The 19,864-nt window shown below is 46.8% G+C and overlaps 2 protein-coding genes across 2 annotated transcripts in view; one reads left to right on the top strand and one right to left on the bottom strand.

Annotated features, from left to right (window-relative positions):
* The first annotated feature begins 6,067 nt into the window (after nucleotides 1–6,067).
* LOC113597561 (translation initiation factor IF-2-like) lies at nucleotides 6,068–10,429 on the top strand. Its single transcript, XM_053201639.1, has 3 exons — nucleotides 6,068–6,224; nucleotides 6,528–7,121; nucleotides 7,819–10,429. Exons 1-3 carry the CDS (start codon nucleotides 6,068–6,070, stop codon nucleotides 7,923–7,925), a joined length of 858 nt encoding a protein of 285 aa, XP_053057614.1. The 3' UTR covers nucleotides 7,926–10,429.
* KRBOX4 (KRAB box domain containing 4) overlaps nucleotides 7,118–19,864 on the bottom strand; it is a 55,170-nt gene continuing 42,423 nt past the window's right edge. The window contains exon 8 of the mRNA XM_053201637.1: nucleotides 7,118–8,003. Within this exon, the coding sequence (XP_053057612.1) occupies nucleotides 7,936–8,003 (68 nt within the window). The 3' untranslated portion in view covers nucleotides 7,118–7,935. The remainder of the gene's footprint in view (nucleotides 8,004–19,864) is intronic.

Here is a 19,864-nt window from a genome sequence, read left to right as displayed (position 1 = left end):
GGGGATATGAACTCTTTGCCATAAACGTTGCAAATATTTTCCCCAAGGTACAGTTGGTCTTTTGATTTTTTTTTTTTGTGGCATGTGTTCACTTTTGGATTTGATAATGTTTATTCTAATTCTACTTGGCTATCAGAAATATCCATGTCTTAAAAAATGTTTTTTAAGTAATCTCTACACCCAATGTGGGGCTTGAACTTACAACCCCGAGATCAACGATCAGATAGCTAGCTGCTCTACTGACTGAGTCAGCCAGGTGCCCCTTCTTCTGGATTTTAAAGATATTTTAATGAAGTCTAGGATTTACTTTATGGCTTCGGGTTGTTTTTGTTTACCCAACATTTTTATCACATATTATTTCCCATATATGCATGAAATACACTGGACCTCTTTTACGGACTTGTCAACCATTACAACTTAGCATTAAGTAAATTTATAAAACTTTATATAAAGTCAAATTCCCTTTTCAGTTCATTTTTTCATACTGTTGTTAGCTAAGCTTTATACATTTAGTGTTTCATACACTTGATTCTGATTTTTTGTTTCAGTGATTTAAAAAAATTTTTTTAATGTTTATTTATTTTTGAGACAGAGAGAGACAGAGCATGAACGGGGGAGGGTCCGAGAGAGGGAGACACAGAATCTGAAACAGGCTCCAGGCTCTGAGCTGTCAGCACAGAGCCCGATGCAGGGCTCGAACTCACGGACTGTGAGATCATGACCTGAGCCGAAGTCGGATGCTTAACCGACTGAGCCACCCAGGTGCCCCAATGTTTATTTATTTTTGAGAGAGAGAGAGATAATCCGAAGCAAGCTCCAGGCTCCGAGCTGTCAGCACAGAGCCTGACTTGGGGGCTCGAACTCATGGACCGTGAGATCATGACCTGAGCTGAAGTCAGATGCTTAACTAAGCCACCCAGGCGCCCCTCAGTGATCTCTTTAATTCCATCCTATGTCACATAGTTTACTTATTGTAGCTCATAATGGGGTATAATATCTTGTAAGTCTTCCTTTATTACAACTAACCTCAGATATTCTTAGTGGTTTTCATATCTGTTATTTCCTGCCAGTTAAAATAAAGAATTGTATCAGCGCCTGGGTGGCTCAGTTGGCTAAGGGCCCAACTCTTGTTTTCGGCTCAGGTCATGACCACACGATCATGATCTCGCGGTCGTTGAGATGGAACCCCACATCGGGCTGTGTGCTGGGTGCGGAGCCTGAGATTCTCTCTCTCTCCCTTTCCCTCTGCCCCTCTCCCCGCTCCTCTAAAACTAAAGCTAAACTAAAAGAGAAAAGGATTGTACTATAGGCCCTCGATCCTATTTACGATATTGATTCAAATTGCCTGAAATTCATGGCCTAGGTTTATGGACAATGGGTCTTTTACAGTATTGAGTTTACATTCAGGAACACAGTTTATTTTCTTCTATATAGATGATGTGCAATCTTTTTAGGTGTATTTACAGTTGTATTCTTGCTTTAAACATTTTTTTAATGTTTTATTTTTGAGAGAGAGAGAGAGCGAGAGCGAGAGCGAGAGAATGAGCAGGGGAGGGGCAGAGAGAGAGGGAGACACAGAATGGGAAGCAGGCTCCGGTTTCTGAGCTGTCAGCACAGAGCCTGATGCGGGGCTCGAACTCATGAACTGTGAGATCATGACCCAAGTGTAAGTCGGATGCTTAACTGACTGAGCCACCCAGGTGCGCCCCCCTTTAAAAAAATTTTTTTTTAATGTTTGTATTCTTGCTTTTTGATGGGCAACATTCTTCCTAGCATATGTAGTTTACTATCATTGACGGGCACATGACAGCTAGTCTAGATTCTACCAAGTCCCTAGTTGCTATCTACCCAGGATGTCCATGCATATGGACAATGATACAATTTTCACTGCAGAAAAAAAAACAACTGACAATGCAAAGGTTGATTTGAGATGCAGAGGGGAAAAGGGAAGCCTTTCAGGTAAAAGAGAGTTATCCATACTAAAGAAAAACACTGAAAAAAGAAGAGGCAAATGTAACAAACCTGGGGAAGGTTTCCATTTGCAGTCAGTGGTTGTTAAACAAGAACATTTTCACAAAAGGAGTTAGAGAACCACAATATTATACGTAGGATCAAAAATTCCCAAATACATTTAGTCACAACAAAGCAAGTTGCTTATGCAGAAGAAAAACCCCTGAAATAAAACGGACATGAAAAGAATTCTACTTGTCTGCTCAAGGACAGAGATTGTCTTTTGAAGAAAATCCTCCTGGGGCGCCTGGGTGGCTCGGTCAGTTAAGCGTCCACCTCTTGGTTCCAGCTCAGGTAATGATCTCGAGTTTGTGAGTTCAAGCCCCACAATGGGCTCTGTGCTGACAGCACGGAGTTTGCTGGGGATCCTCTCCCTCCTCTCTCTCTGCCCCTCCCCCTGCTCGTTCTCTCTCTCAAAATGAATAAACTTCAAAAATTAGAAAAAAATGAAAACGCTCCTAACTCAAGACATGGCAAAGACTTGCATATAATGCTTAGACTTCACTCAACATCAGGGAACACACGGTACAGAGAAAACCTAGGGTGTAAATCAATTTGCAAATGCATTTAGTTCTGGATTACAATTTATTCAGCACTAGAAAATTCCTATTGGGTAGAAACCTTGTTAAAGTAAGGCACATACGGGGTGCCTGGGTGGCTCAGTCAGTTAAGCATCCGACTTCAGCTCAGGTCATGATCTCCAGGTTCTAGAGTTCGAGCCCTGTGTTGGGCTCTGTGCTGACAGCTTGGAGCCTGGAGCCTGCTTCGGATCCTGTGTCTCCCTCTCTCTCTCTGTCCCTTCCTACTTGTGCTCTGTCTCTTTCAAAAATAAACAATAAAAATGTTAAAAAAAATAAAGTAAGGAACATGGGAAGCTTTTTGCCAATACTCACACCTTACTTAATGTTAGAGAATTCACATTGGAGGGAAATCCTGCAAATGCGTTAAGTTAGCCAATCCTCACATCTCAGAAACTATACATGAGGTGAATGAGAAAAGACCTTTAGATACGACTTCACCCATGCCAATAGGAGACCATTTTTGCTGGGGAGAATCCTACAAATGTGCCAAATTTGGGAAATCCCAAATATAAACATGGCCGAACTGTTGCCAAGCATGAAAGAATTCATGTTGGAGAAACCCCTACGAATGTAATGAATGTAGATTGGAAGGAATGTGTTCCTCTCCTACTCAAGCATCAGATAATTCATATAAAACAGAGAGGGTATGAATCTAAGGTATGTTATTTTACCCACAGCTCATACTTTGTTCATCATAATTACAGACAACAAAATGAAATTTCAATCATTGTCACCCATGGGTCATCTCTGGCTTAGCATGTGAAATTCACACTGCAGATAGACATGAATAATTTTGTTTTGGGGGCAGCTGGGTGGCTCAGTAGATTGAGTGTTCCACTCTTGGTTTTGGTTCCGGTCACCATCTCATGGTTGGTGGGTTCAAGCCCCGCATCAGGCTCTGTGCTAGCAGCACAGAGCCCGCTTGGGGTTCTTTCTCTCCCTCTCTCTCTGCCCCTCCCTTGCTCGCTCTCTCTAAATAAGTAACATTTTTTAGAAGAGAATTTGGTTTTGTGCTTCAACATTATTAACCAGTAGGAAATCCATACAGAGAGAGCTGACGGAAGTGTAAAAATGTATTTGATTGTAGGCAGTAATTTTATTACACGAACCAGTGTTACAGCAAAAGTTACCCATTGAAAAGATATTTGGCAAAAACATCTGTTACGTTCAGAGGAGATGGTGACTTCACCATAGGAAGGGACTTTAAAGCGCAAATGACTGCAGGAACTGCCACAAGGGAAAAGACCTTCATTTCTGACTATAGCAGCCACTCACTCTTGGTGCCCTCCTGCCTGCGGAAATCCGCAGGGCCAGCTTGCAGGAAGGGCCATGCAGTCAAGCCCGGAGACGAACGCCTGCAACTGGCCTTCCATTCTTTAGGGCAACTCATGCAGTTCAAAGAGCAGAATCCCATCAAGGCATTGCGCCATGGGCCTGTCACCTCGGCCATTGTGGGGAAGAACTCCAGGAAGGTGTTCTGGCAGGTGCCAGGGACCCTCAGCAGAACGTGGCAAGAAAGCAAGCCCGCTCAGCTCCTGCCCCGGGGCACGCGCTCGCTCCTCCGAGTGCCCTCAGGATGTTCCGGATCAGGTCTGCAACCTGGGGATTGCCAAGGGCACAGTCCAACTGGGTTCAGTAGGTCCACCTACTGGGATGCTTGAATCACACGGTAGAGCGTGTACCGATCTGAGCACCTGTAGCAACAGCGTGAGGCGGGTCTCCGAGACCCTCGTCAGGCTCGAAGATTCCCTGGGACTCAGGAAAGCTGTTCTACTTTTCAGAGTCCTGCGAGTCCTTCTGAACTGCTTTATATGCGGTGATGACCTGTTACAGTGAGAGCGCGCACAGGACAACTGGCAAGGGGAAAAAGGCACACGGGGGACGTCCAGTAGAAACCCGTGGTGACAGATCAGTTGTTTTCTCCCAAAGGAGTCACGCGGGTCAATGCTTAATTCTCCCAGGAATGGTGCGTCACAAAACCTGCTAAGTGCTGCCGGCCAGGGGAGCTCAGCCAAGCCTTGGGGTGCAGGGACTCTACTGGAGGTCATGCAGGCATGCGGCAACCAAGTGACTGACTTCAGCTACTCAGTCGACAGCCCCCAGGCGTCAAACGAACACAGCGTGGTCCAGGGCCTCACACATACAAACACAGATGTTCACCGCAAGTCACAATCTTTGTAGAAACGATCTGGCCAAACTAGGACGGCGATGCCCGGAATCCAAAAACACTCTGATCGGGCAGAATATGACAGGGGCTTAGCAGCGGCCTCCCAGGAGCTGGAAAAGGGCCAATCCTCCGGAGACAGGCTTTTCTTTCAAAAGCTTGAGTAACCAAGCTCCATTGAGTTACCCCTTCACAATGAATTTGAACTTAATTAACAGCCTAATTACCATTAAAAAAATGTTTTCAGTTGGAGGTGAGTGGTGATTCTAGGCAGGGTGGGAAGATGGTTCCTTACCAAGAGGGCCAGTTGTGGAAAAGGTACCAAAAGGGGAGCCCACGGTGCAGGAAAGTGCAGCAAGGCCAACAGCATGTTCTCCAGTCTGTGGGAGAGAACCAAAAAACCCACCATTTGCCAGGTGGCTGACATGGGTCAAGTCCCGGGCTCTAAGAGATACAATCAACTGATTTGATTGATTGAACCATCAATCGCTGTTTGCCCAGGTAATCCTCAGGAAGAACCTGAAAGCCTGAGCTGAGTATGGGGCATAGCATGGGCTGGAGGGGCACCTTGGCGTTTCTTTCTTTTTTTAATTTAATTTTATTGAATGTTTACTTCTTTTTGAGACAGACAAAGAGACAGAGCGTGAGCAGGGGAGGGGCAGAGAGAGAGGGAGACACAGAATCTGAAGCAGGCTCCAGCCTCTGAGCTGCCAGCATGGAGCCCTACGCCGGGCTGGAACTCACGAACCGTGAGATCACGACCTGAGACGAAGTCAGACATGAAACCGACTGAGCCACCCAGCCGCCCCAGCTTGGCGTGTTTCTTACTTGCTAGTCGCCTGACTCACTGCTAGGAAAAACTGGCACTGCGTGAGCAATAACCAACCACATGCCCATCAACTTGCTCCTGTGTTATCAGGGTATGGGGACAGTCTGACCAGGGCCAAAGACGAGGTCCTTCTGCAGCTGGGGGTTTCTCTACTGTCCTTGGGACACGATCATATTAATTTTCTGGTCTCCTGATACCGATGTCTGAAAAGGTTAGCAGGTCGCCTCTCCTCTAGAAGCAAATACGATGGTCTCTCGAGGACTGGCCATCGCTTACAAATGCGCAAAGAACTGACACTGGTGGCAATGCCCACTCCCCTGAGGGCAAACAGGCTTCTCTCCTGGGACTCCTACACAAGGCTTGGGACACTCACTTCCCAGAACTCTGCGGTGGAAGTTTGGGCTCTGATGCATCCAAACCACCCGGGAATGTCAGTTACCTCGGAGGGGAAAGGGAAAGACAGGGACAGAGCAGTATGCTCCAATGGAGATCCCATACGCCTATGACGGCTCCACGACGGTTTTGTCACGTGCTTCTCGCAACAGTGCCTGGCACCTGCTGGCTCGGGCACAGAAGCAATCGGGTGGATCTGAGCTGGAACCTTGCGGTGCCCGGACCAAAGAGTTCTGCTTCGTGGCAGGCAGCTCCAGGGGCAGCACACGCTTGGGGCTCTTTCCCCAGACCCTGAAGAGAACCAGAAAACTTTCCTCAAGGCACTTACAGGCCTTTTTAGCAGGCCATGCTGCCACCGGCTGGCACACCGGCCGGCACAGAGAACAACACGCTCGGCTACTTTACGCGGTGTTATCAAAAAGCAAACACCAGACTCTCCCTGGACGCCCTGGGTCGCAGACACGGGAGTAACACGATTTATTTCAGGAGACCCGGGCATCGGGGTTTCTCCCACTGAGCGCATCACCCGCCCTCCCCGCCCGCTCCCAAGCGCTCTTCCGGGCCACTCCCCCGACGGAGCCCGCCCTCTGCTCTCTGACCCCTGGGGCAGGCCCGGTTCCCAGGGACAGGCCCCGCCCCCAAGATGGCGGCGCCCATGTGTCGCTGAGAACGGCAGCAGGCCCCACTACCCTTTCTCATCCCGAGAAGCTGAAGGCAGCGGAGAGCGCGGCTTCGGGGGATGGAGGGTGCGCGGCAGACGGCGAGGGAGACGGCGCCTCGGCCTCGGAGGCGGCGGGACCGGGGCCTCTGCGACCGTCCGCCGGCCCCTCGCCGCCCCCCGGCCTCTCGTGCGACTCGTCCGGAAAACGGTCGCCCGCTCCGGTCCCTACATCATGCCCCAGACGAACCCCGTCGGTATCACTGGCCGCGACTCGCGCCATCTTGGCCATTGGCCGTGGAGGCCCCCGAAGCAGCTCCTGCGCGTGCGCCGCGCTCCGACCTCGGGCTGCGGGGCGCCGGGAGCGGAAGTGCTCCGCTGACCCGAGGGCGGCGCGAGGTCGCGCAGCTTGTTGTCCTCCGACCTGGCTGGCGGGTTCTGGTAGCCAAGTACCGGGAGGCGGAGCAGGCACGGGCCGGAGGGCAGGTGGGGGTGATGGGTTCGCGCCCCTGCGACCTCGGGGCCCTGGGCTGAGTGTGGGCGACGGGCCGGGGGCGACAGCCAGTGATACTGTCATTGAGTCGTTGGGTCAGGTTCAGCGGCCGTTTGCTGAGTGTCTAGTCCGTGCGAGGCGCCCTTGGGTGCATGGTCATCCTCCCGAGGGCTGTGAGTAGGTACTACGATTGTCTTCATTATATCGCGAGAAAGCAAGAACAGAAAGGCTCGTAGCCTGTCCAGAGTCACACAGCTAGAAAACCCCGGGAGATCCTTCTAGCACCTATGCGTTTCTAAGGAGCGTTCCCGAAATGTATCAACTTTGTGCTTGCTGTGTGCCTTCCCTGCTAGAACACAGCTCCGCAGGGTCGGGGAACTCTGATAACTTTGTTCACTGATGTACCTGCAACACGTTGGACAGGCCCACAGTAGGCACTCAACTTTTTCACTGAATGAATCAAAGCGACAGAGCGGGCAATCAGTTCGAGTCCACAGCCAGGACCCTTATGGGATGACGCAGTGCTTAGCTCCTTGTCTGGCGACAGTCAGGCTGCTACTAAGCGTTTACTCTTAACACTGAAACGAGGCCTTGTGGCTGCTTCCATAAAGTATTCCATCTGGGTTTTCCTCACTTTCACTGCCTCAGAGAGGTTGCTCACTGCATCTCCTGTGCGGTCGTTGTTTCCAGGGTCAGGGCGCATCAGTGAGACCACTGCTCACCTCCTGCGGGCTCCGGCTCAGCCGCCCCTGGGCTTCCTAGTCTACAGAAGAGCCAGTCGAGGCCTCAGAAGGTGAGTTCCCTGGCTCAGGGACAGATGCGGTGCTGTGGCCATGGTCCCAACGGAGATGCGTTTGTCTCTGGATCGTTTGGTCCTGCGTCGTTAGGAACAAGAGAGCTCTTATCAGAGTCCTAGGAGGAGGAGCCTCAGCCCAGAGCCTAGGACAGAGGGAGGAGGCTCATAGGACAGACCCAGACCCTACGGCAGAGGGAAGAGGCTCACAGGACAAGTGGGAATATTGCACTTCCAGGGTAGGGTGTTCTAATAGCTCATCTGTTTCTTTTAAAAGGTTAAAATAATTTTAGTTACATAAACACTGTATACTGGACTGTCTCAAATAGTGTAGGGAGCAGCAAAGAACATTTGTGTAGACAGTAGCAATGCACAGAGCCTGATGCGGGGCTCGAACTCACGGACTGTGAGATCATGGCCTGAGCTGAAGTGGGTCGCTTAACGGACTGAGCCACCCAGGTGCCCCTATCAGCCCCCTTTCTTTTTGTGATGTGTTTCCTGGTAAGTTTCAGAGATCAGTACATTTCACCCCTGAATACTTTCACAGGCATGTCATTAACTATGTTTGTGTTGAATGCTTAATAGGTATTTTAATAAAAAATAAATTCATACATAGCACCATCTGGTATTTGATTGTATGTCATCATGTTTAATATAACCCCTATATATATTTTTCATGTATTTTCATTATATATTTATGCTGATAGGACGCTTTTTTAAGTGCTATTTATTGAGATATAATTTATATATCAAAAGTTCACCTTTCTAGGGGCACCTGGGTGGCTCAGTCGGTTAAGCGTCTGACTTCGGCTCAGGTCATGATCTCGCGGTCTGTGAGTTCTAGCCCCGCATCAGGCTCTGTGCTGACAGCTCGGAGCCTGGAGCCTGTTCCGGATTCTGTGTCTCCCTCTCTCTCTGACCCTCCCCTGTTCATGCTCTGTCTCTCTCTGTCTCAAGAATAAATAAACTGTTAAAAAAATTTTTTTTTAAAAGAAAAAGTTCACCTTTCTTCACTGTACAGTCCCATGGATTTGACGGAGATTGAGTCATGGAACCACCACCATCACCACGATATTAGACTTTTTCATCACTCCCCATCAAAACCATTGTTCCCTTTATTCTTAAACTACTCTTTCCACTCCCAGACTTGATCTTTTTTTTTTTTTATTGTACTTTAATTCTTTCTAGAAAGTCCTAGAAATGAATCTTTTAGTATATGGCCAAATGCAGCTCCCTTCTTTCACTTAATGCTTTTTAATTTCATCCATGTTGTGGCACATTGTGTTATTTTGTCGCTTTCATAGCCAAGTAATGTTCCGGTTTGTGTATCTGTGGACCACCTAATGCCCACTGCAATTGTTCAAGGTTTCGCGTTATTCTTAAGGAAACTAGTGAACATCTTGTACAGATATTTATGTGGACATATGTTTTTCTGTTTCTTGGGTAAATATCTGGAGTGAGGTTGCCTGGTCATATGGTAAGCATATGTTTCACTTAGAAGACATTTCCAGAGGGTTCTGCCAACTAGCTGTACCATTTGGTTTTCCCACCAACAACACACCTTTTGTGTAGGTGTGTAAAGGTATCTCATCGTGACTTGAATTTGCATTTTTGTAACGACTCTCGATGTTGAACATCTTGCCACAGTGCTTGTCTCCGCCATCTGTTCATCTTTGGTGAGGTGGCTGTTGTAATCTTTTGCCTTTTTTGTTTGTTATTAAGTTGTTATTTTTACAACCTTTTATATACACCTATATCTTTATATACATGCACACACGTGCAGTATCTGTTATCTTTATATATTGTAGTTGCAAGCTCTTTATCTTCTATGTGTTTTCCCAGTGTTTCCTCCCAACTTGGGGCATGTTTTGTTCTTAACAGTGTCTTCTGAAGGAGACATCTTTATTTTTGATAAAGTGCAATTTAGCAAGTTTTTCTCTTGTGGTTGATGCTTTTGTGTTCCATTTATCAAATTTCTTTCTACCCCAGGGTAAGAAAGATTTTTCTCATAATTTTTCTAACAGAAGATTACAGTTTGGTACTTGTAATTAAGCCTGTGGTGGATAATGAGTTAACTTTTATATCCGGTGTGAGGTAAGGGTCAACATTCTTTTATATTCTTATTTTTTGCATACTCCTTTCCATTCGATTCAGTAACATTTCTGAAAAGACTTCTTTCCCAGTTTCCCTAGCACCCTTCCTAAAAATGAGTTGAATACGTATGTATCAGTCTATCTGCATATACCACATTGTGTTAATTACTGCAGCCTTATATCAAGTACTCAAATCAGGTAGTGTGAGTCCTCCAGATTTGTTGTTTGTTTTCACGGTTGTTTTAGCAACTCTAGGTCCTTGCTCTTTTCATATAAATTTTATTTTTTTAATGTTTACTTATTATTTTTATTTATTTTTTTCAATATATGAAATTTATCGTCAAATTGGTTTCCATACAACACCCAGTGCTCATCCCAAAAGGTGCCCTCCTCAATACCCATCACCCACCCTCCCCTCCCTCCCACCCCCATTAACCCTCAGTTTGTTCTCAGTTTTTAAGAGTCTCTTGTGCTTTGGCTCTCTTCCACTCTAACCTCTTTTTTTTTCCTTCCCCTCCCCCATGGGTTTCTGTTAAGTTTCTCAGGATCCACATAAGAGTGAAACCATATGGTATCTGTCTTTCTCTGTATGGCTTATTTCACTTAGCATCACACTCTCCAGTTCCATCCACGTTGCTACAAAGGGCCATATTTCGTTCTCTCTCATTGCCACGTAGTACTCCATTGTGTATATAAACCACAATGTCTTTATCCATTTGTCAGTTGGTGGACATTTAGGCTCTTTCCATCATATAAATTTTAGAATCTGGTTGTCAATCTCTGAGGAAAAGCCTGCAGATTTGGAGATTGCATTGAGTCTGTGGATTGTAGTTCTGCCAGCTGTATTGACTTTTCTGATTTATTAACATGGTAAAACTCTCCATTTACAGGTGTTCTTGAATTTATCTCAGTAATGTTTTGCAGTTTTGAATGGACAGGCCTTGCACATATTTTAAGTTATTCCTGTTGTATATTCCTACAGCATTAATGGTGGGAGTGTGTGTTGTATGTATTCATTTTTTTGCATTTCAGTTTTCTATACCGACTTTGTATCCTAGGACCTTCCTAAGCATACATATTAGGGGCTAGTAGCTTTTTTGTTGAAAGTTTGGCATTTTCTACATAAACAATCCTATAGTTGTGAATAAAGACTATTTTATTTCTTCCTTTCTAATCTGGATGCCTTTATTCCTTTTTCTTGCCTTATTGTACTGGCGAAGATTTTTGGTACAATGTTGCCTATGTATAGGGAGAGTGACATCCTTGCCTTGCTCCTGACCTTGGGCCAAAATCATTCATTCTTTGACCGCTGGGTATAATTCAGCTTGTAGGGGTTTTCACAGATGCCAGGTAGCAGTTGAGGACATCTCCTTCTGATCCTGGTTTTGTGAGAGTTTTTCTCATGACTGGGTACTGAATGTCGCAAATGCTTTTAGGGATTAACTAATATCACTCTTTTTTCTTAGTCTTACATTTTATGTAATTATGTATCTTGTCGGGTTTAGGCCTGTCATTTCATTATTTTCTTTTTGTCCTCTCTTTTTTGGTTCTTATTGTCTTGCTTCCCCATTCCTCTCTGGAATATTTGTGTGTGTGTGTTTTTTTAAAGTTAAACTTCTAGGGGTGCCTGGGTGGCTCAGTCAGTGGAGCGTCTGACTTCGGCTCAGGTCATCTCACGGTCCGTGAGTTCAAGCCCCGCGTCGGGCTCTGTGCTGACAGCTCAGAGCCTGGAGCCTGCTTTGGATTCTGTGTCTCCCTCTCTCTCAATGCCCCTCCCCCACTCGTGCTCTGTCTCTCTCTGTCAAAAATAAATAAACATTAAAAAAATTTTTTTAGGGGCGCCTGGGTGGCGCAGTCGGTTAAGCGTCCGACTTCAGCCAGGTCACGATCTCGCGGTCCGTGAGTTCGAGCCCCGCGTCAGGCTCTGGGCTGATGGCTCGGAGCCTGGAGCCTGCTTCCCGATTCTGTGTCTCCCTCTCTCTCTGCCCCTCCCCTGTTCATGCTCTGTCTCTCTCTGTCCCAAAAATAAATAAACGTTGAAGAAAAAAAATTTTTTTTTAATAAAAACAATAAAGTTAAACTTCTATTTTGAGATAACTATAGATTCCCATGCACTTATAGGAAATAATACAGGAAGATTTCCTGTACCCTTAGGCAGTATCCCCCACTGGTGCCATCTTGCAAAACTATAGTACAAAATACAACCAGGATATTGACATTAATGCAGGCAAGATACACAACATTTCTGTCACCATAAGGAATTTTATAGCCATATCCCTTTCCTCCCACCCCTACCCTTACCCCCTCCTTAAGCCCTGGCAAGTACTAATTTGTTCCCCATTTTTGTAATTTTTTTCATTTCAAGAACATTAACAAATGGACTCATACAGTATGTAATCTTACAGGATCGATTCTTTTCACTCAGTATAATTCTCTGGAGATTTATCTGGTTTTTGTATTAGTAGTTTCTTCCTTTTTGTCACTGAGTTGTATTCCACTAAATGGATCAGTTTATCTAACTGTGTAACTGTTCTTTCCATTAGCAATATGCATTGCAGGTTCCTCCATATCTTTTTTTTTTTTTAACGTTTCTTCATTTTTTGAGAGACAGAGCATGGGTAGGGGAGGGGCAGGGAGTGAGGGAGACACAGAATCTGAAGCAGCCTCCAGGGTCCGAGCTGTCCGCACAGAGCCCGACGCGGGGCCCGAACTCACGAACTGTGAGATCATGACTTGAGCCGAAGTCAGACCCTATTGAAGGGCATCCAGGCTGCTTCCAGTTTTGGACCACTGTGAATAAAGCTGCTATAAAGCTGTCATTTACACATGTAGGTTTTTCTGTGGACAGAAGTTTCACCACGTGGTTCCTTTCCTTTTGAAGTTTTTGTTTTGTTACGTTTATTTAGAGAGAGAGAGTACACACATGTGGAAGGGGCACAGAGAGAGGGAGAGAGAATCCCAAGCAGGCTCTGTGCTGCCAGTGCAGAGCCCAGTGCGGGGCTCAAACTCACGAACCATGAGATCGTGACCTGAGCCAAAACCAAGAGTCAGATGCTTAACCGACTGAGCTACGTGGGTGCCCCTCCTTTTGAGGTTTTTAATTTTTTTTACTGTGAACTCATTTTCAGTGAGAGTTCTTTTCCATGGAAATTCTGTGTGCTCGTTATGACAGCATCCCTGCCGAACTGTTGGGCCCGTGCCACTGCTGGGGCCCAGCGGTTTCCCTAAGGCAGGACCAGCTGTCGGGAATTTTTCAACCTCTGGGTTTTGTACTCTGCTTCAGATGTCCGTGTGGAGTGCGTGCCTGCCTGTGGCACAGGACTTGGGTTCTCATTTCCTTTAAGTGACTCCTGATTCTTACTGTTTTCATCAGCCAGGGGGTGACAGCTTTCTAGTTCCTGTTTTAAAAGCTGCAATGTCCTTTATGACTTCCGGCTTTAAGGCCGGAAGTATCTCAGTTCTAGTTCTTTGCCCGCCTGTGGCCTGGAATCCACTCCACTCGCGAATTAGAGCCTTAATCCCCCAACTGCAAAGCCATACGGCATCCATTTCTGTTCACCCCTCACTTTAAATCACATAATAATATTCTTCATTGATCTTCAGCCTGACTGTGTATTAAGTCTTTTAAATACTGGCCAGCATCTCATCGTATTTGCAGTCAGAGGAGGTGGGGGGGGGGGGCACAGGGAGAGCCCATTTACATCAGCCCAAGTCCTGTTGATAGGAGTGCGCAGCAGGACATTTATGACTTAATTTTATCCCATAACATTATATAGAGTAGAAATGATGATTTATTGCATTTTTTCCCCTAGAACTCAGGCAGGTCGAAGACCAGCTAGACTGCCCCAGGGAAAGCCAAGACCAACCTGTGTGGCAGACTGCATTCGCAGACAGGGAAGCACAGAAAGGTCCAAGCGGCCAAGAATTCACAACATTCAGAAAAATCATTTATCCAAGCACAGACTTCTTTTCTATAAGACAAAGACTCTCTAAATATTACTCGTGGGGAAGGTGTTCAAAGTGTAATTTAAACTTTCTCTACATAAGTAAAGACTCTTTAGTTGTTTTTTTTTTAATGTTTATTTTTGAGAGAGAGAGACAGAGGGCAAGTGGGGGAGGGGCAGAGAGAGAGGGAGACAGAATCTGAAGCAGATTCCAGGCTCTGAGCTGTCAGCACAGAGCCTGATGTGGGGCTCGAACCCACAAACCATGAGATCATGACCTGAGCCGAAGTCAGACACTTAAGCAACTGAGCCACCCAGGCGCCCCAAGGCTCTTTAGTTTTATAAAAATATTACATTAATGGATTTTTCTGCTTTTTGGCAACAATTTTAAGGAGGATAATGACAGTCCCACATCCCCCAACCAAACAGCTAAACTGATGTTTTATAGTTGAAGAAACCATCATAAGGAGTGTGTTTATTTTCTTAAAGTTTTGATTTATTCATTTTGAGAGAGAGAATCCCAAGTAGGCTCTGTGCTGTCACTGCAGAGCCTGATGTGGATCTCGAACCCACGAACTGCGAGATCGTGACTTGAGCTGAAACCAAGAGTCAGACGCTCAACCGACTGAGCCGTCCAGGTGCCCCAGGACTGTGTTTAGGACTCAGAGATAGTAAGTGACATAGCGAGCATTAGCCATCTCCTCTAACTGACATTCAGTGCCCTTTATCCCTCCAGACCTCACCCAGTGGAAGCAAGGTGAGGACACCCTGCGTGGTTATTTACTACTGTCCCCGTTTTGTGCTGGGTTGAAAAGTTTAGGAGAAAGCAAAAAGCAGACTCGCATTCCCACATATACTACAGTTGGTCTTGCCAGGCCAGCAGTCTTGCTGGAACGGCTAGCAGGGAGGGAGGGGAAACTGCAAAGAAAAATGCCTTTGGGCAATTGCAGAGCCGTGGAAACAATGAAGACTCGAGGAATGAAAATTCTAGAGAGTGAAGTGCCTTTTCCAGGTGAGCGGATGATCGCTGTCCGTTATCTGGAGGCATCTGCTGAATCTGGGGGCAAGCGGAGGATGGGGCTCAGCCCGGGCTGATGGACTTTCAGGGGGGGCGGGTAGAGATCCAGAAGAGCTTGTAGAGGTTACATAGGGCCAACTGGGAAACGAAAAGAGCTCCAGGAGCATGACTGCCTTCGTCCAGGGGGTGCTTGCCGAGTTTGTGACGGCGCAGGAGGTTAGCGGGTCCAGGCCAGAAACACAACGTGAGCCCTCTTGTGGTGTTGCGTGCTTTGCAAACAGTCTGGACAGAGCACGAGGTCTGCGCGATCGTGGAGGAGGAGGCTGAAGAGCTCAGCTCAGTACCTATGAAGGGGGAACTAAATCTCCAGAAGTCTCACGTCTGAGGAGACAGAGACCCAACAGGCTCTCTCGTACAGAAGTGCAGCAGGGACAGCCTGAGGAATGGTGCTGGGGAGAGCTAGGTTATCTTCACCCAGCAGTCTGACCCTGCTCGATCGGAGGTGATCGGTCCCAGGCCTCGTCTGCTGAATGAGGAAAAGGCAAACCCAGGCACCTGTAACCTCCATGGTTTTTTAACATACGCTGTCTAATACAGAAGCTTACTAGACAGAAAAGGCAGAGAGATGCGGTTGTTGGGACAAAATGAACAATTGTGGTAGGCATGCTTCTAAGGATGATGCCCACGGACTCTCTTCCTTTTGTAATCCGTGCCCCCTCCCCAGCCCTTTGACTGGGTGAAACGTGTCAATATAATGATAGCTGTGGTTACGCTATATTCTACGTCTGAGTAGCCCTCATCTTTTTTTTTTTGTATTTTTTTTAAGTTTATTTACTTTTGAGAGAGCAAGCAAGCGAGCAGGGGAGGAGCAGAGAGAGACAGAGAGGATACCAAGCAGGCTGTGTACTGTCCGTGCAGAGACCGACACGGGGCTCAAACTCACGAACCGTGAGATCGTGACTTGAGCCGAAACCGAGAGCCAGGACTTAACCGACCGAGCCACCCAGGTGCCCCGCCTCGTCTTTTCATAGGAGCTTTTTAAAGGCCGTTTTGTCCAGCTGGGTGGCAAAAGAGGAAGTCAGAGATTCAAAGGTGTGGAAGGGATCCAACACGAGAGGGATTCTCTGTTGCTGATGTGGGGAAGGATCCGTGAGCCTCATCCAGGATCTGAGAGCGGCAGCCAGCCAGAAAATGAGGACCTCAGTCCTCCGGCCACAGGAACTGAATTCGGCCAATAACCTGAATGAACTTAGAAGTAGATGCTTCCCCACAGCCTCCAGCTAAGACCCAGCCCAGACTACACCTTGATTCCCGCTTTGTGAGACAGAGAGTAGCCAAGCCCGCCAGGATTTCTGACCTACAGAACTATGTAAACGGGTGGTGTTCTAAGCCACTGTTTGTGGGAATTTGTTTCAACTGCAGTAGAGAACTAACACACAAAAAAAACCCACACGAGTTTGATGCTGGAATCCACAAAAGGCACTTTTCAGTATCCATTAATATAACAGAAATAAAGGAAAAGACAAACGGGGTGAAAGTTGCTGGCATCTCTAAAAATGGGTAAAATATGTATGCTATAACTGAAAACAAATACAGTAACCAAGAACTCCTTGTGTATGGGTTTTAACAGTGGATTAGACCTAGCAGAAGACGACGGGATTCGTGACTTTGAGGACAACAGGCTTGTCCCAAAGCGAGGGGGCGAAATGCAGAAAACCAGAAGCAAACTTCGAGAGGCATTTGGGAAACAGCCAAAAGGTAAATAAAGCATGTATGTTGAAAGAGATCTAAGCCAGGGAGCCAAGAAGCTCTGCGAATCCCAAGCAGGAGTGATCAACTCCTACCATTCTGTTTCCAGCCGTGATGGAGGAGCCAGGACTAAACTCCCCCCCTACAGTAAACAGCTAGATGGCACCGATACGGTCCATGAGGTTAGCAGTGTTCATACAGCGGACAGAGGCCATGCGGGATTGTGAAGCTGAGAGTGCAAAGGTAAATGAGGTGGGCCCCTCACTCTGGCTCTCTGCTGGGAGGCACTTAGCAAGATGTGATGTAGGGAGCGGGGGATCCCAAGAAGAGTTCAGCGGTTCTTGGGGTGGAGAAAGAGATCAGTGCTCAGGACAGCCGAGGCTACTAGAAATGTCGGGGCACAGTACTACAAAGGAAGGCGTTCTCGACAAGACAGAGCGACAGAAATGGGGAGGCCCCCCTCCCCGAGAAGAATTCACCCAAATCTGCAGGGGTTGCAGAAAAAGCCTGGCAAGGATTTGGTGCGTGTTTTGGCTCGGCTTCTGGCCTCAAGAGGCTATTAAAAGTTGTCTAGGGAATCCTTATGAAAAGTTCCAACAAAGCAGATTTATTTTTTTCGGTTCTTTCTTTTTTTTTTTTTTTTAGAGCATGAGCAGCAGAGGGACAGAGAGAATCTTAAGCAGGTTCCACTCTCAGCGCAGAGCCCAACCTGGAGCCTGACCCAGGGCTCAACCCCGCGACCCTGGGACCATGAGCTGAGACGAAACCAAGAGTCGGACTCTCAACCAACTGAGCCACCCACGTGCCCACCAACAAAGCAGATTCAAAAGAACCTATATGGCCAGTCACTGTTCTTGCTGAGCTTATGTAAATAATTAGGCCAAGTTGTTAAAACTAGACTTCGTTTGGGGCACCTGGGTGGCTCAGTCATTTGAGTGTCTGACTCTTGATTTCGGCTCAGGTCACGATCTCATGGTTGGGGAGTTCGAGCCCTGCGTCGGGCTCTGTGCTGACCGTGTGGAGCCTGCTTGAGATTCTCTGTCTCCCTCATCCTCTCTCATAAAATAAATAAATAAACAAAAATAAAACTAGACTTATTTTACAAACAAATGGTAACTTGCCTATCTTTGGCAAAAATTAGGGCGCTTATAGAAGAGAAACATGTTTCAATGACCTACCTGAGTAACTGTTAGAGTCTAATACTGTTTATTATAAACTGGACTAGAGCCTGATTTCTTCTGGTGCCTGACTACAACTCTCCAAACTCATTTCTTTAATTTGGATTCACCTGAAGACTAAAGCCGCTCCTTTTTCCTGAAGCCCTGCAAACTAAGTACGAACGACATGATGTAAACTTCCAAGAAATCACCACCACAGCTCACGTGGAGGCAGTGTTCATGCCCGTTGCTGTGTGAGCCATTCAAAGATGTCGAGATATTTGAACTGCAAACCAGGAGAGCCCGTCGGACTGCCACCACTGCCCCTGCTGTATCTGAAGGAGCTTCGAGCCTGACATCTCAAAATCTTCTCTACTGGCCATCCTCAGGACTCAGAGACTGATTTATATTACGATCTAATCATCGGCCATGGGTGGTTCTTTGGTTTCCATAGAAGGGCCTCTTGTTTGGGGCGCCTGGGTGGCTCAGTCGGTTGACCGACCGATTTCAGCTCAGGTCACGATCTCGCAGTCCGTGAGTTCGAGCCCCGCGTCGGGCTCTGGGCTGACGGCTCAGAGCCTGGAGCCTGCTTCCGATTCTGTGTCTCCCTCTCTCTCTGCCCCTCCCTCGTTCATGCTCTCTGTCTCAAAAATAAATAAATGTTACAAAAAAATTAAAAAAAAAAAAAAAGAAGTGCCCCTTGTTTAATACCACGGGCCTAACTGTGAAAACACATCTGCGTCACCACCTCTTAAAGTGACTTTAACTAAACTGACCTGTGGTCAGGACTAAGACGGTCTCAATGAGACCAGCTATTTTCCAGATGAACTTTTAATGTGAACTTTTAACATGAACGTCCAGGGAAGTTCCAGATGGGGGAATTGAAGCGGTACAGGATGACACATCCCGAAATGTGCCACTTTGGCATAAAAGTTGTTTTGAATTAAAAGTAATTAAAAGCCTGGGTGGCTCCGTCGGTTAAGCGTCCAACTTCGGCTCAGCTCATAATCTCACGGTTGGTGAGTTTGAGCTTTCTGCTGTCAGCACTGAACCTGCTTCAGCTCCCCTGTCCCCCTCTCTCTCTGTCCCTACCCCGCTTGCACACGCTCTCTCTCAAAAATAAATAAACATTTTTTAAAAGGTAATAAAAACCCAGCAGAGGAAGGAAAGGTACTCTGCCTCCCCCATAACTGCCTAAATTTACACTGGAAAGGGGCGCCTGGGTGGCTCACTCGGTTGAGTGTCCAACTCTTGATTTTAGCTGAGGTCATGATCTTGCGGTTCACGGGTTCGAGCCCCTCATCAGGTTCTGCACTGACAGTGCAAAGCCTGCTTGGGATTCTCTCTGCCCCTTCCCCACTCGTGTTCTGTCTCTCTCTCTCTCTCTCTCTCTCTCTCTCTCTCTCTCCAAATAAATAAACTTAAAAAAAATTTACACTGGAGAGACTGCAATCGAAAGAAAAGTATTAACAGGCCCCCTTTACCATAGGAACTCATCTGCATATCAGAACAATGTTATTTTTCCAAACGTCTCCTCTCACTTTCTTGCTAATGAATTTTCTCCCCATTGTTGTGTCCTCAGGCCCCAGCCTTTTCCCTTAGCTCATATAAGCTTTGTGTTGCCTCTTTGTCTTTGGAATTTCCTGTCTGTGTGGATTCCCCACACGTAGGCCTATTAAATTGGATTTTCTCCTGTTTAAAAAAAGAAATAGGGAGTGGTCGTCTTCAGAGAGCCTGCTTGGGATTCTCTCTCTCCCTCTCTCTCTGCCCCTCCTCTGCTCACGTACTCTCTCTCTCTAACTTAAAAAAAAGGAACGGGAAATCTGAATTGCCTTACATCTAGTAAAGAAATTGGCCTTTTTTTTTTTTTTTAATATCCTAAGAAAACTTCAGGGCCCAGGTGACTTCACTGGCGAAGCTTAGCTAACATTTCAGGATGCCTGTACAGTAAAGAACTGAATCTTGCCCAAAGAAAGGTCTGG

This window comes from Acinonyx jubatus, chromosome X, assembly GCF_027475565.1.
Source record: "Acinonyx jubatus isolate Ajub_Pintada_27869175 chromosome X, VMU_Ajub_asm_v1.0, whole genome shotgun sequence".
Taxonomy (NCBI): Eukaryota; Metazoa; Chordata; class Mammalia; order Carnivora; family Felidae; genus Acinonyx; species Acinonyx jubatus.
The sequence above is the reverse complement of the archived record's forward strand: the minus strand, read 5'-3'. Positions and strand labels throughout refer to the sequence as shown.

Coding starts and splice junctions, on each gene's coding strand:
- LOC113597561 (XM_053201639.1), top strand. CDS start 6,068: ATGGAGATCCCATACGCCTATGACGGCTCCACGACGGTTTTGTCACGT. Junction 6,225..6,527: donor AGAGTTCTGCTTCGTGGCAG/GCAGCTCCAGGG, acceptor CCCGCTCCCAAG/CGCTCTTCCGGGCCACTCCC. Junction 7,122..7,818: donor AGGCACGGGCCGGAGGGCAG/GTGGGGGTGATG, acceptor CGTTGTTTCCAG/GGTCAGGGCGCATCAGTGAG.